General features: G+C 43.6%; 1 protein-coding gene and 2 gene segments (V, D, J or C); all 3 read left to right on the forward strand.

Annotated features, from left to right (window-relative positions):
* LOC137521936 (immunoglobulin mu heavy chain-like) overlaps positions 1-17,248 on the forward strand; it is a 956,922-nt gene that overhangs the window by 856,091 nt on the left and 83,583 nt on the right. The gene's annotated exons all lie outside the window — the stretch shown is intronic.
* The window catches only part of LOC137521952 (Ig alpha chain C region-like), a 328,184-nt gene that overhangs the window by 175,836 nt on the left and 135,100 nt on the right, over positions 1-17,248 (forward strand).
* LOC137561945 (Ig gamma chain C region-like) overlaps positions 4,641-17,248 on the forward strand; it is a 50,973-nt gene continuing 38,365 nt past the window's right edge. Inside the window, 1 exon segment of the C gene segment in view lies at positions 4,641-4,694. Coding sequence covers positions 4,641-4,694 — 54 coding nt within the window.

The following is a 17,248-nucleotide window of genomic DNA, read 5'->3' on the forward strand; positions in this document are numbered from 1 at the left end:
GTGGCTTAGCTGGTGGTAGTGCTGTGGCTTTGCTGGCGGTGATGCTGGCCTTGCTGGTGGTGATGCTGGGCTGGTTGGTGGTGATACTGAGCTGGCTGGAGGTGATGCTGGGCTACCTGATGATGCTGCTGATGATTCTGGGCTAGATGGCCTGGCTGGAGATGATTTTGGGCTGCCTGGCATGGATGGCAGTGATGCTGGGCTGGGCTGGCTGCTGGTGATGCTGGGCTGGCTGCTGGTGATGCTGGGCTGGCTGCTGCTGGTAATGCTGGGCTGGCTGGAGGTGATGCTGGGCCGGCTGCTGCTGGTAATGCTGGGCTGGCCTGGCTGCTGGTGATGCTGGGCTGGCTGCTGCTGGTGATGCTGGGCTGGCTGGCCTGGCTGGAGGTGATGTTGGCATGGCTGCTGGTGATGCTGGGCTGGCTGCTGCTGGTGATGCTGGGCTGGCTGGCCTGGCTGGAGGTGATGTTGGCATGGCTGCTGGTGATGCTGGGCTGGCTAGAATTAGCTGGGTAGAATTTGTGCATGTGTGCGCACTATAAGTCTCATAGACATCTGTGCGAAATTCCTGAAAAACAGATGGTGGAAGCTGTAGAAGGGCCAGAGTAGTAAGAGCATGGAACATGACATAGCAGCACAAGATCTATATAACGCAATCTACCTGAATCAAATCATACCATGAATAATTCCCACTCCCTTTTTACTCCCGGGCTTTCTGCAGACGTTCTGTTAAAGAATATCCTCTCTCAGTGCCCAACAAACACCAACGGGAGGTTGTCATTATATGAGAAAGAAAAATTAGTTTTAGGTCAGAAACTCATGTTTTTTGTCATCATTTTCAGTGACACTAGTTGTCTAACAATGTCCTCCAACTTTTCTTACATTAGAGCTCTTCATCTGTGAAGAAGGTAATGAGGAGGATGAGGACAGTCCATGGTCCACGGCTGCCACTTTCATCGCTCTGTTTCTTCTAAGTTTCCTCTACAGCGCAACTATCACACTTGTAAAGGTAATAGAATGAGAGATTTTTCCCTTAATATTATAAAACAGAAGGAATAAATAATGATTATTGAAAAAGATGATTAATGATGACCTAAAAAGTATGTTTCTATGCCAAATAGTCCCACCTAGGACTAGGCTTCTAACAGTTGATCTATTTAAACTTAGTAGATGTGTGTTAACTATCTAGTAATCTGTTAGGTCCACCTTCTGCTGCCTCCTCAGTACCAGGCTAGAAAATGTTTGCACTTATTGTATCACTAATAATGAGGATTGTTGTTATTATTATCATTATAAGTAGTATAGGTAATTATTGTGTTGTGCAGAGTAAGATGGGGGAGGTTACATGGCTACAATCATATAAGCGTGTGTGTTCTGTACATGTGCAAACAGCACTGATAATTCAGAGCAAGGTATCCAGCAAAGTAGGGCCGACCTGTTACTCTGACATCCATTGCCCTTACATGACCTCTCATGGCTCACCAGCAGTGATCAGTAAATATGGTCGTTTTTGCCTTACCATCATTTTTGCAAAAGTTTCAATTTTTTTGCACAGTTGGTATGAAAAAAACAAAACCATCAAAATATATAGGCATGCCAAATACTAAATGCACTGAACTAAGTCACTGGCCATGAACAACATTTTTTAAGACATTTTGAATTTTCACAAATCCATTATATTAAGGCAAAAATACAAATTTTAATGCAAAAATGAATGTGGTGAAAATTCAGGCTCATTCCTACACACTAGCATTGAGGACCAATGCAGAATCCCAAGATCAAAGTGCTAGAAAATGTGCATCGTGCTGTACATAAAGCAAGTACTCCCATTCAATTTACATAGCAATTCACACTGCTATGTAAATAAGTACACCCCCACACAAACCCTACATATTTCATCCCCTCAAACGAGGGGGGGGGGGTGTTTGCCACTTGTCAGGGGTATAAAGTGCCCAGTGCCAGAGTGCCTAGTGCTATCTACATACAACAATCAACAAATATCACATTATGACAGCATAATGGCTTAATCAGCAGCCTGGCTGGCACTTTATACCCCTGACGAAGCCCCCCCATTTGAGGGAGTGAAACATGTAGGGTTTGTGTGTGGGGCAGTGCATTTATTTACATAGCAGTGTGAGTTTGGGATTACTTGCTTTTACCATTTGCCAACCCGCTGCAGTCTGTAATCACTTGAAACCTTGTAAAAATATATTTCAAGTGCTTAAATAAAGGCAGGGATTATGTGGAAAAATAGTCAGAAATTATCAGAAGACAAAGTGTTTAAAATAAAATAAATATTTGTTTACATAAACACGGTCTTTACTTTCTGTATTGGCTGTACAACAAGACATAGACCAGGCACTGACCTGTACCATGCATTTATTCTCAAACAATGCAGCCATCATAAATACAGTCCAGCATAGTTACATCGAATCTGTTTCCGTGATGGGTGTTTGGGTGTGAGAGGTGAGGTGACAAGGGGGTGGCAGGACGGCACTACAGGTGTTTCGCGCTGCTACAGCGCTTGTACAGCAACTGCAAATGTTTCCTCTCCCCTTTTTTTACCGGCAGCACGTCCTTATGCGCTATGCAACCGGTGGAGTTAACGGGTGGACCCGGAATACTGTTTGTTGCATATAGTGTGGTGTGACCCCTCTAGTTGCCGGGTGCCGAGCAAGTCTCTCTTTATGTACTCAAATTTACTTTCTGTATGACCCTCGTATATTTTTTTACAAGATTTGCAGATCATTGATTGTTTTTATTCACATTTTACACAACATCCCAACTTTTTTAGAAATCAGATTGTGAATTAAAAAAAAGCAGTTGGGCAAGCATCTTAGCCGAGTCTTAGTTTGTCACCCAAACAGTGTGGACATATCTTAAAGTACACCTGTAGGGGTAAAAAGTGCCTCTAAAAGGGGTACTTACCTCGGGAGGGGGAAGCCTTTGGATCCAAAAGAGGCTTCCCCCGTTCCCCCTCCATCCATCCTTTCCAGCACCGGTAACCCCAAAAAATCCACTGACAAGGAAGGGCTTGTCCGCATGTGCGCAGACGCAGTAGTGGATTACCACTGGGCTCCAGCGGAAGTAGCTGATCCCAATCCGGTCCGCTCTACTGCGCAGGTGGCTCGTGTCTGCTCAGTAGAGCAGGCCAGATCGTGTTCAGCTATTACAGAGCTACTGAATAAATAAAAAATGCGACAGCACTGTTTTTATTTTTTGGGTTGGTAACGGAGGATGATAAATCAATGTGGGCTATGTTTAATTCATATAATGTTTATCTGCCGGTTCACAGTGAAATGGTAAATGGCTAAAGAGTGTTAATGAATGCAATGTGTTTTTCTGGCTCTAGCAGAGTTCTTACTGTCTTTTTCTCTCCACAGGTGAAATGGTTCATCTCTCGGATTATCCAGCTTGATAAAGCAGATGATCATTTTGTCACAGTGCTGGATTTAGTTAAACAGTGAAGACATTGATTTGTTAAATTGTGAACTCAATAGCACTCCAAGCAATGAAAATCAGTACATATATAAATGCCTTGTCAAAGATGTAATAAAGTTTATTTTTAAGAAATAACCCGTGTCACTGTCAGTGTGAAGCACTGTATTATTACTATATAGCGCTGACATCTTCCACAGCGCTGTACAGAGTATATTGTCTTGTCATTGCCTGTCCCTTATGCTGGGTACACATGGTGCGTTTCCGCACTCGATTCCCATTGATTCCCGGCCGCTCAATTATTTCCGACATGTCCGATTCCCGTTTCGATGTATCGTTAGCTCGATTTGGCATACTTTGCATGAGAATCGACCTAACAATCATCGAAATGCGCTCGGAAATGCTTGGAAATAATTGAGCGGCCGGGAATCGAGCGGGGCATCGAGTGCTGGAATGCATCGAGTGTATCCAGCATTAGATGGGTTCACAATCTAATCTCTGCCATAGTCATGTCTATGTATGTATTTGTGTAGTGTACGTATCATAGTCTAGGGCCAATTTAGAGAGAAGCCTATTAACTTCTCTGTATGTTTTTGGGATGTGGAAAGGAATCAGAGTGCCCAGAGGAAACTGGGAGAACATACAAACTCTGTGTGGATAGAACCCTGACTGGGATTAAAACTGGGGACCCAGCGCTGCAAGACAAGAGTGCTAACCACTTCGCCACCGTGCTGCCAATGAGCATGGTTGATAAAAAATCTAATATTGTGACAACCATATCACTCTTCCTTATCTGGACTACACACAACATGGAACAGTTTTTGTAGAAAAAGATGGATTGGTACCGGTTGTCTATACCCTAGGTTCTTCTGATGATTCCAAAGGGCTTCATATACTTAACCAAGAATAACACATTTAGAGATTTAAAAAATAATAAATCTTATTTAAACAACACCAAATTAGTATTTTAAAAGTAATAGTAAATAGTAAATGCTTGGAATTTGTTTAGAACCAATTATCATGTGCTACGATTAAATGAATATTAAATATATACTGTATTTTCTAGGGGTACTTTCGATAATGTTTACTATGCTAGGGGGTACTTGGTGAGTACAGGGTTATAAAAGGGGTACATACCAATACAATGTTGAGAAACACTGCACTATACGGTCTGGCATACTCACAGAAAACTGTCAATAAATATGAAAACCTGCAAGTTACAGGAATTCATATCTATCTTTGATCAACTGGCCAAGGTAATTTCTTATACTAGCCTTTGCTCCACCTCCTTTATTATATTTCAAACATACAGATAATTTAATTGTCTCCCCCTAAAAATTGGCCCTAGACTACAGTACTTACACTACATAATATAGACATATGGCAATGGTAGGGATTAGATTGTGAGCTCCTTTGAGGGACAGTTAGTGACAAGGCAATATATATATATATATATATATATATATATATATATATATACACTGTACAGCGCTGCGTAATATGTCGGCGCTATATAAATACTAAATAATAATAATAATAAAAATGACCTCTACAATCAGCATGATCTTTGGATAGGGTCTTCTGGGGGCAACTCAATACTTCACTCATATATAAGTAAGTTTCATCAATATGTGTAAGAGTCTTCTACAGAAGTTCTGACTTTATACCCTGATCCTCTATAGCAGGCTTTCTCAACCAGGGTTCCTTGAGGACTCTGCAGGGGTTCCTTGGCATTTTACCCCATCGTGGAGGAAGTATAATAAAGCACATTATAATAGGGGGTACTGTAAAAAGAAGCACTAAATTGGGGTCAGAATAATAATGAGCACACTATAATGAGTGGCAGTGTAATAGGAGGTAGTAAAATTAACAGCCTCACCTAATTTTAAAGACCATGCCTCCTGAAAATTAAATGCAGGGGTTCCTCAAGATCAAAAAATTGTTTGCAGGGGTTCCTTGAGATCCAAAAGTTATTTGCAGGGTTCCTCCAGGGTAAAAAGGTTGAGAAAGACTGCTCTATAGAATCCATCACATATCAGACTTTAATATCTGTATTAGCTTCAAATGTATCCAAGTCATGGTATATCAAATGAAAATAACATACCTTCATGTTTTCTAGATGTTTCATTACTCCTAGAGCACAACTTTTTCAGATCTAATACAAAACACGTAAAGTACAGCCATAAGTAAAATCAAGACTACTGATGCTTGTTCATATTCTGCGGAAATGCAATTTCCGAATTTCCGATCGGAAATTGCATTTCCGCATTGAAATTCGGAAATTGGTAATGCAAGTGCGGTAGGCGGATTTTCGCAGAAATCGTGGAAATTTCGGACAACGTTATTATTGATGTTCTCAAAAACTACAAGGTCTTTTTGAAAGATTTTTTCCCCTTGTTCCTACTGGTTAACATTCCCTGAAAATTTGGTGTTTCTAGCACCTACGGGGGCTTTGCTATTAACCTCTAAAGTCGGCATCATACCGCATAGCGGTTCCAATTTGGATTTTCACGGTCATTTCTGCTGATTTTAACATCGATTTTCTCTTTTTGAAATAATTTTTTTTCTCTTGTTTCCACTTTTCTGCTTAACATACCCTGAAAATTTGGTGTTTGTAGAACCTATGGGGGATTTGCTATTAACCTCCAAAGTTGGCGTCTGTTGACTGTAATATAAAATGCAGAAAATTTGCATTACTGATATGCGGTATGATGACGACTTTAGAGGTTAATAGCAAATCCCTCATAGAAGCAAGAAACACCAAATTTTCAGAGAATGTTAAGCAGACAAATGAAAACAAGAACAAAAAAAATTTTTAAAAAAACTTTGTAGTTTTTGAGAAAATCGATGTTAACCACTTCCCGACCGCCGTATTGACAAATGGCGGCCGGGAAGTGGACCCCGCAAGGACCGCCGTATTGACAAATGGCGGCGGTCCTTGTAGGGGCATGGGCGGAGCGATCGCGTCATCAGTGACGCGATCCTCCGCCTCCGCCTGGCGCCGCTCACCCGCCGCAACATCCCGCCGGCCATACGGAAGCGCCGGCGGGATGTTAACCCGACGATCGCCGCATACAAAGTGTATAATACACTTTGTAATGTTTACAAAGTGTATTATACAGGCTGCCTCCTGCCCTGGTGGTCCCAGTGTCCGAGGGACCACCAGGGCAGGCTGCAGCCACCCTAGTCTGCACCAAGCACACTGATTTCCCCCCCCCCCTGCCCCAGATCGCCCAAAGCACCCATCAGACCCCCCCCCCTGCCCACCCCCCAGACCCCTGTTTGCACCCAATCACCCCCCTAATCACCCATCAATCACTCCCTGTCACTATCTGTCAACGCTATTTTTTTTTTATCCCCCCCTGCCTCCTGCTCCCTCCCGATCAACCCCCACCCCTCAGATTCTCCCCAGACCCCCCCCCCAGACCCCCCCCCCCCCATGTACTGTATGCATCTATTCCCCCTGATCACCTGTCAATCACCTGTCAATCACCCATCAATCACCCATCAATTACCCCCTGTCACTGCCACCCATCAATCAGCCCCTAACCTGCCCCTTGCGGGCAATCTGATCACCCACCCACACCAATAGATCGCCCGCAGATCCGACATCAGATCACCACCCAAGCGCAGTGTTTACATCTATTCTCTCCTCTAAACACCCACTAATTACCCATCAATCACCCATCAATCACCCCCTATCACCACCTGTCACTATTACCCATCAGATCAGACCCTAATCTGCCCCTTGCGGGCACCCAATCACCCGCCTACACGCTCAGATTGCCCTCAGACCCCCCCTTATCAATTCGCCAGGGCATTATTTACATCTGTCCTTCCCTGTAATAACCCACTGATCACCTGTCAATCACCTGTCAATCACCCATCAATCACCCCCTGTCACTGCCACCCATCAATCACCCCCTGTCACTGCCACCCATCAATCAGCCCCTAACCTGCCCCTTGCGGGCAAACTGATCACCCACCCACACCAATAGATCGCCCGCAGATCCGACATCAGATCACCACCCAAGCGCAGTGTTTACATCTATTCTCTCCTCTAAACACCCACTAATTACCCATCAATCACCCCCTATCACCACCTGTCACTGTTACCCATCAGATCAGACCCTAATCTGCCCCTTGCGGGCACCCAATCACCCGCCTACACGCTCAGATTGCCCTCAGACCCCCCCTTATCAATTCACCAGTGCAATATTTACATCTGTTCTCCCCTGTAATAACCCACTGATTACCTGTCAATCACCTGTCAATCACCTAACAATCACCCATCAATCACCCCCTGTCACTGCCACCCATCAATCACCCGCTGTCACTGCCACCCATCAATCAGCCCCTAACCTGCCCCTTGCGGGCAATCTGATCACCCACCCACACCAATAGATCGCCCGCAGATCCGACGTCCGATCACCTCCCAAGTGCAGTGTTTACATCTGTTCTCTACCCTAAACACCCACTAATTACCCATCAATCACCCCCTGTCACTGCTACCTATCAGATTAGACCCCTATCTGCCCCTAGGGCACTCAATCACCCGCCCACACCCTCAGAATGCCCTCAGACCCCAGCCCTGATCACTTCGCCAGTGCATTGCTTGCATCTATTCCCCCCTCTAATCACACCTTGAGACACCCATCAATCACCTCCTGTCACCCCCTAGCACACCTACCCATCAGATCAGGCCAAAATTTGCCCCGTGTGGGCTCCTGATCACTTGGCCAAACCCTCAGATCCCCCTCAGACCCCCTTCCGATCACCTCCCCAGTGCATTGATTGCATCTATTTTCCCCTCTAACCACCCCCTGAGACACCCATCAATCACCTCCTGTCACCCCCTAGCACTCCTATCCATCAGATCAGGCCCAATACAACCTGTCATCTAAAAGGCCACCCTGCTTATGACCGGTTCCACAAAATTCGCCCCCTCATAGACCACCTGTCATCAAAATTTGCAGATGCTTATACCCCTGAACAGTCATTTTGAGACATTTGGTTTCCAGACTACTCACGGTTTTGGGCCCGTAAAATGCCAGGGTGGTATAGGAACCCCACAAGTGACCCCATTTTAGAAAAAAAGACACCTCAAGGTATTCTGTTAGGTGTATGACGAGTTCATAGAAGATTTTATTTTTTGTCAAAAGTTAGCGGAAATTGATTTTTATTGGTTTTTTTTCACAAAGTGTCATTTTTCACTAACTTGTGACAAAAAATAAAATCTTCTATGAACTCGCCATACACCTAACGGAATACCTTGGGGTGTCTTCTTTCTAAAATGGGGTCACTTGTGGGGTTCCTATACTGCCCTGGCATTTTAGGGGCCCTAAAACCGCGAGGAGTAGTCTAGAAAACAAATGCCTCAAAATGACCTGTGAATAGGACGTTGGGCCCCTTAGCGCACCTAGGCTGCAAAAAAGTGTCACACATGTGGTACCGCCGTACTCAGGAAAAGTATTATAATGTGTTTTGGGGTGTATTTTTACACATACCCATGCTGGGTGGGAGAAATTTCTATGTAAATGGACAATTATGTGTAAAAAAAATCAAACAATTGTCATTTACAGAGATATTTCTCCCACTTAGCATGGGTATGTGTAAAAATACACCCCAAAACACATTATACTACTTCTCCTGAGTACGGCGGTACCACATGTGTGGCAATTTTTTACACCCTAAGTACGCTAAGGGGCCCAAAGTCCAATGAGTACCTTTAGGATTTTACAGGTCATTTTGCGACATTTATTTCAAGACTACTCCTCACGGTTTAGGGCCCCTAAAATGCCAGGGCAGTATAGGAACCCCACAAATGACCCCATTCTAGAAAGAAGACACCCAAAGGTACTCCGTACGGAGTATGGTGAGTTCATAGAAGATTTTATTTTTTGTCACAAGTTAGCGGAAAATGACACTTTGTGAAAAAAAACAATTAAAATCAATTTCCGCTAACTTGTGACAAAAAAATAAAAACTTCTATGAACTCACCATACTCCTAACGGAATACCTTGGGGTGTCTTCTTTCTAAAATGGGGTCATTAGTGGGGTTCCTATACTGCCCTGGCATTTTAGGGGCCCTAAACCGTGAGGAGTAGTCTTGAAACAAAAATGACCTGTGAAATCCTAAAGGTACTCATTGGACTTTGGGCCCCTTAGTGCAGTTAGGGTGCAAAAAAGTGCCACACATGTGGTATCGCCGTACTCGGGAGAAGTAGTACAATGTGTTTTGAGGTGTATTTTTACACATACCCATGCTGGGTGGGAGAAATACCTCTGTAAATGACAATCTTTTGATTTTTTTACACACAATTGTCATTTTACAGAGTTATTTCTCCCACCCAGCATGGGTATGTGTAAAAATACACCCCAAAACACATTGTACTACTTCTCCCGAGTACGGCGAAACCACATGTGTGGCACTTTTTTGCACCTTAACTGCGCTAAGGGGCCCAAAGTCCAATGAGTACCTTTAGGATTTCACAGGTCATTTTGAGAAATTTTGTTTCAAGACTACTCCTCACGGTTTAGGGCCCCTAAAATGCCAGGAAGGTATAGGAACCCCACAAATGACTCCATTTTAGAAAGAAGACACCCCAAGGTATTCTGTTAGTAGTACGGTGAGTTCATAGAAGATTTTATTTTTTGTCACAAGTTAGCGGAAATTGATTTTTATTGGTTTTTTCACAAAGTGTCATTTTCCGCTAACTTGTGACAAAAAATAAAATCTTTTATGAACTCACCGTACTACTAACTGAATACCTTGGGGTGTCTTCTTTCTAAAATGGGGTCATTTGTGGGGTTCCTATACTGTCCTGGCATTTTAGGGGCCCTAAACCGTAAGGAGTAGTCTTGAAACGAAATTTCTCAAAATGACCTGTGAAATCCTAAAGGTACTCATTGGACTTTGGGCCCCTTAGCGCAGTTAGGGTGCAAAAAAGTGCCACACATGTGGTATCGCTGTACTCAGGAGAAGTAGTATAATGTGTTTTGGGGTGTATTTGTACACATACCCATGCTGAGTGGGAGAAAGATCTCTGTAAATGGACAATTGTGTGTAAAAAAATTAAAAAATTGTCATTTACAGAGATATTTCTCCCACCCAGCATTGGTATGTGTAAAAATAGGCCCCAAAACACATTATACTACTTCTCCTGAGTACGGCAATACCACATGTGTGGCACTTTTTTGCAGCCTAACTGCGCTAAGGGGCCCAAAGTCCAATTAACCCCTTTAGGCTTTACAGGGGTGCTTACAAATTAGCACCCCCCAAAATGCGAGGACAGTAAACACACCCCACAAATGACCCCATTTTGGAAAGTAGATACTTCAAGGTATTCAGAGAGGGGCATGGTGAGTCCGTGGCAGATTTCATTTTTTTTTGTCGCAAGTTAGAAGAAATGGAAACTTTTTTTTTTTTTTGTCACAAAGTGTCATTTTCCGCTTACTTGTGACAAAAATTAATATCTTCTATGAACTCACTATGCCTCTCAGTGAATACTTTGGGATGTCTTCTTTCCAAAATGGGGTTATTTGGGGGGTATTTATACTATCCTGGAATTCTAGCCCCTCATGAAACATGACAGGTGGTCAGAAAAGTCATAGATGCTTGAAAATGGGAAAATTCACTTTTTGCACCATAGTTTGTAAACGCTATAACTTTTACCCAAACCAATAAATATACACTGAATGTTTTTTTTTTAATCAAAAACATGTTTGTCCACATTTTTCGCGCTGCATGTATACAGAAATTTTACTTTATTTGAAAAATGTCAGCACAGAAAGTTAAAAAAATCATTTTTTTGCCAAAATTCATGTCTTTTTTGATGAATATAATAAAAAGTAAAAATCGCAGGAGCAATCAAATAGCACCAAAAGAAAGCTTTATTAGTGATAAGAAAAGGAGCCAAAATTAATTTAGGTGGTAGGTTGTATGAGCGAGCAATAAACCGTGAAAGCTGCAGTGGTCTGAATGGAAAAAAAGTGGCCGGTCCTTAAGGGGGGTAAAGCCCTAGGTCCTCAAGTGGTTAAAATCGGCAGAAATTACCGTGAAAATCCGCATTGGAACCGCTATGCGGTATGACACCAACTTTGGAGGTTAATAGCAAAGCCCCCATAGAAGCTAGAAACACCAAATTTTCAGGGAATGTTAAGCAGACAAGTGGGAACAAGAGGAAAAAATATTTTAAAAAGACCTTGTAGTTTTTGAGAAAATCAATGTTAACCTCCTTGCCGGTCTAATTCTCGCCGGCAAGGAGGCAGCGGAGAACTTTTTAAAAAAAATTTTTTTAAATCATGTAGCGAGCCCAGGGCTCGCTACATGATAGCCGCTGAGCGGCGGCATCCCCCCACCCACTCCGATCGCCTTCGGCGATCAGAGTAAGCAGGAAATCCCGTTCAGAACGGGATTTCCTGCAGGACTTCTACGGTCACCATGGCGACGGGGCGGGATGACGTCACCGACGTCATGGACGTCGGGACGTCACAGGGAATCCCGATCCACCCCTCAGCGCTGCCTGGCACTGATTGGCCAGGCTGCGCAGGGGTCTGGGGCGGGGGGGGGAGGCTCGGCGGGTAGCAGCGAATCGGCAGGTAGCGGCGGCGATCGAATGTTACAAGCAGCTAGCAAAGTGCTAGCTGCTTGTAACAAAAAGAAATTATGCAAATCGGCCCAGCGGGGCCTGAGAAATCCTCCTGCGCAGGTTACCCCGAGCTGAGCAAGGAGGTTAAAGTTGGTGGAAATTACCACGAAAATCCGCATCGGAATGCGAAAATTGGTAGCAGAAAGCGGAATTGATAGCGGTAGCAGAAAATGGCAATGGCGGAATGCGGATTTTTGGCGGAAGCGGAAATTGGCATTTCCGACCATCCCTAAAAAAGGGAAGCACAACTGTTTCTGAACACAAACATTGACAAGACAAGAAAATACCATAAACAAGTAAACAACATTTCCTGGTGGAGTCAAACTGCTTTAGGGCTGCAGCTACTTAGGATGTTCTCCATGGGCAATCAGGAGCATTAGGGAGCCTTGCCTAAAGACTCCTTATTGTTTTACATACTGGCTTAAGCCGGAATTTGAACCCTGGTCAAAGGCTTATACCCTGCAAACCTTCAGTAAATAAAAACAGCAAATTCATGTATAAAGTCACAGAAGGCAAAAAATGCATATTTGTACTTTCTTTTTATATATATATATATATATATATATATATATATATATATATATATATATATATATATATATATATTATATTATATTATATGTGCTACATATTAAACAGGGAGGATCCTTGTATATAGACATCTATGATAAATAAACCCAAACAAACCGGTACTTACTATTTGAATCCCTACACCCACTGGATACAAGCAGGGTGTTATTAAAATACTGAACCTCACCAGATTATGACTAACTGCACAGCAGTGAAGAATAAGAAATTCAAAAGTCTCATGGAAGCTCTACATGTTTGTGAATTACTGTGTAAAAACAACAGGGTACAAAAAGTACAGGGGCACTATGGCGAAAAATTTTAAAATTTAAAATATGTACAAACATAAACAAATAAGAAGTACGTTTTTTCCAGAGTAAAATGAGCCATAAATTACTTTTCTCCTATGTTGGTGTCACTTACAGTAGGTAGTAGAAAGCTGACAGAAGTGACAGGTTTTGGACTAGTCCATCTCTTCATAGGGGATTCTCAGCAAGGCTTTTATTCTTTATAAAGATATTCCCTAAAAAGGATTTAAAGAGGAACTCCAGTGAAAATAGTGTAATTAAAAAAGTGCTTCATTTTTACAATAATTATGTATAAAAATGATTTAGTCAGTGTTTGCTCATTGTAAAATCTTTCCTCTCCCCCGATTTACATTCTGACATTTATTACATGGTGACATTTTTACTGTGGGCAGGTTATGTAGCTGCTGCCCCCCCCCCCCCCCCCCCCCAGCCAAGAAACATACAGTAAGTGTATTAAGCTAGTTTCACAATGGGCTATTGAGCTGCTTAACCTGTGAAAACAGGATAGAGGGAAAAGTCACATTGTGCATTAAACGCGCCATGTGATGCATACAGTTAATGAAAAGTATGCTTCACGGCAACTGTAATTGTGCATGTTGTCTGGAACCGTGCAGCATGCCTTACCTTATTCCAAAGGATTTTGCCGCACCACACTGCTAACGTAGCGATGTGAATTTTCCAATATTCTAATATAATTGCATTGTGTTTGCTATGCAATGATATTGTCTGATGCAACAGGTCAGTGTGAAAAGAGCTTAAAGTGTACCTGAGATAAAGGATAAAGAAAAAAGTATACATACCTGGGGCTTCCTCCAGCACCCTTTAGGCTAATTGTTCCCTCACCACCCTCTTCCGCTACCTGGATCTTCTGCTACAGGTCCCGGTACTTTGACCAGTTGGGGCAGTCGGTGCAGGTGCAGTGCCATGGCTGGGAGCGTGACGGGGTGCGTGCACGCAGCCAGGCCCGTGGCAAAAGATCCAGGTGGCGGAAGAGGACGACAAAGGTACGATTAGCCTGAGGGGGGCTGGAGAAAGCGCATGTGTCAGTATGCCGTCAGTGTGTTAGGCTCCAGGAGAGCCGAATGAAGGCTGACACTAAGCTCCCCAGCGGCATTGAATACTATTCCCCCTCTGAGTCGTGGTAACTCAGAGGGAGGTGTAATTTGGGGTCCAGTGATCTCCAGAGCCCCAAATTACCACGCAGCATAACATTGCTGCTATAGGGCGCCTGGCTTCAGTGTCCGGCGGTGAGCGCCATGCGCTGAAACCACCTGCTTCGTGGAAAAAGCCCCAGGTATGTATAATTTTTTCTTTATCCTTTATTTCAGGTTTACTTTAAAGGACAACTGAAGCAAGAGGAATATGGATGCTGCCATATTTATTTCCTTTTAAAGAGAGTCTGACGCGAGAATAAATCTCGCTTCAGACCTCATAGATAGCAGGGGCATGTGTGCCCCTGCTAAAACGCCGCTATCCCGTGGCTTAACGGGGGTCCCTTCACCCCCAAATCCCCTCCGTGCAGCCGGGGAGCGCTTCCTGGTTGGGGCAGGGCTAACCGCCGCAGCCCTGCCTCATGCGCGTCTATCAGACGCGTACCTCCGCCTCTCCCCGCCCCTCTCAGTCTTCCTTCACTGAGAGGGGCGGGGGAGAGGCGGCGATGCGCGTCTGATAGACGCGCTGTGAGGCAGGGCTGCAGCCGTTAGCCCTGCCTCCAGGAAGAGCAAAATCTGCGACCAAGTTGGTCGATAATTTTGCAGGGGGGGGGTTTGGGGGTGAAGGGACCCCCGTTTAGCAGCGGGATAGCAGTGTTTTAGCAGGGGCACACGTGCCCCTGCTAACTATGAGCTCTGAAGCAAGATTTATTCTCGCTTTAGAGTCTCTTTAAAGAGAATCTGTATTGTTAAAATCGCACAAAAGTAAACATACCAGTGCGTTAGGGGACATCTCCTATTACCCTCTGTCACAATTTCGCCGCTCCTCGCCAGTTTTTAAAAGTTTGTTTATAAACAAACAAAATGGCCACCAAAACAGGAAGTAGATTGATGTACAGTATGTCCACACATAGAAAATACATTCATACACAAGCAGGCTGTATACAGCCATCCTTTTGAATCTCAAGAGATCATTTGTGTGTTTCTTTCCCCCTGCAGCTATCTTCCACTGAAGTGTCAGGCTATTTCTTCCTGCAGAGTGCAAACAGCTGTGCCTGTATGTAATTCCTCAGTATGTGAAAGCCCAGCCAGCTCAGAGGAGGATTTATCCAGCTTGTAAAAGATAATAGAACAGAGAGAAGCTGCACTAATCTAAATATCACACAGGCAGTGTGCAGAGAGGGGCCTGGATGGGGGAGTTCATAGCAGAACCACAACACTGAAGAACTTGGCAGCCTTCCAGACACAGGCCTGACAAATCTGACAAGAGAGAGATAAGTTGATTTATTACAGAGATGGTGATAGTAGAACGTGCTGCAGTAAGCCAGAACACATTAGAATAGCTTTTGGAACTTGTAGGATGATAAAAAACAGGATGCAATTTTTGTTACGGAGTCTCTTTAAGCAATACCAGTTGTCTGGCTATCCGGCTGATCCTCTACCTCTAACACTTTTAGCCATGAACCCTGAACAAGCAGGCAGCAGATCAGGTGTTTCTGACATTATTGTCAGATCTGACAAGATTAGCTGCATGCTTGTTTCTGGTATTATTCAGACACCACTGCAGCCAAATAGATCAGCAGGGTTTCCAGGCAACTGGTATTGTTTAAAAAGAAATAAAAATGCAGCCCCCATATCCCTCTCATTACAGTTGTCCTTTAAGGAACAAAGCAAAGAAATCACTGAGCAGCACTGAGATCCCTTTGCATAACTGGAATGATGGAAAAAGACAAAAGGAGCGTTAAAGAGACTCTGTAACAAAATTTTCAGCCTTATTTCTTCTATCCAATAAGTTCTTATACCTGTTCTAATGTGGTCTGTCTCGCTGCAGCCTTTCCTAGTTGCACAGTGGCTGTATTATCTCTGTTATATAATCTAATCTTCTTTCCTTTGTCAGCTTTGTCGGCTCAGGCAAGAACGTGCTGCTCTGCTTGTGATAGGGAGAAGCTATACACACCCTCTCCATGCCCCCTGCAAGCTCCGTATGAGTCACAGACTGAGCTTCTCTCAGCCTATCACATGCTGTTAGCAGCCCTGTCTTTTGTTTGTAAACACTGCCTAAAACTGGCAATTACAAGCCAGGATTGCAGCAGCAGGGAGAGGCAGAAACAGCACAGAGGGGCCCAGGAGAACATAATGAATAGAATGGTATGCTTTTTATTGTAGGAATTTTAGAGTACAGATTCTCTTTAACAAATATCATATCCATAATTTCTCTTTTCTTTGTTTTATTATTTATTTTAAACAGTACAATTGTTCCACAGAACTTCCCGACATGAATCAATTATGAGGCCAAGTGTGAGCCTTTGACTAGACCAACTCTTCATGGGAGATTCCCAGAATTTAATTTATTCTTCACAAAAGCACTAAAGCACTCCTTGGAAGGGATCTATACAAAGATTGAGCAACCTCAATAGGTACACTTCAACTTTTTGGGCTCGATTCACTAAAGGGTGCTAAGTGTTAGCACGGCAGTGAAAAGCCGCTTTGCACGTGCAAACTACTTAGCACCCAAGTTTGCACGTGCAAAGCCTTTACACTCGAGTTTGCACGTGCAAAGCCTTTACACGTGATAACTGAGTTATCACGCTTTAGTGAATCGAGCCCATGTTAATGTAACCACCATTCATAATTACATTAACATACTTTGTTTTACTGTGCGAGCGAAGCTCCATTGATTTCAATGCTTTGCACGTGCAAACTAGGGTGCTAAGTAGTTTGCACATGCAAACTAGGGTGCTAAGTAGTTTGCACTTGCAAACTAGGGTGCTGGATAGTGTAATGGTTAAGGGCTCTGCCTCTGATACAGGAGACCTGGGTTCGAATCACGGCTCTGCCTGTTCAGTAAGCCAGCAACTATTCAATAGGAGACCTTAGGCAAGTCTCTCTAACACTGCTACTGCCTATAGAGCGCGTCCTAGTGGCTGCAGCTCTGGCGCTTTGAGTCCACCTGGAGAAAAGCACAATATAAATGTTATTTGTGAATTGTGTAATTACTGACTGTTAGACTAGGTCTAAAAAGAGGTCTAAAACATTACACCAAACCATCAGTAGACTAAAAACCATCTGTAGACTAGTCTAAACTGCTTAGTGAATTGAGGCCCATGTGTACCTTGGTCTAAGTGGTGTGCAA

The sequence above is a fragment of the Hyperolius riggenbachi genome, chromosome 1 (genome assembly GCF_040937935.1).
Source record: "Hyperolius riggenbachi isolate aHypRig1 chromosome 1, aHypRig1.pri, whole genome shotgun sequence".
In the NCBI taxonomy this organism is placed as follows: Eukaryota; Metazoa; Chordata; class Amphibia; order Anura; family Hyperoliidae; genus Hyperolius; species Hyperolius riggenbachi.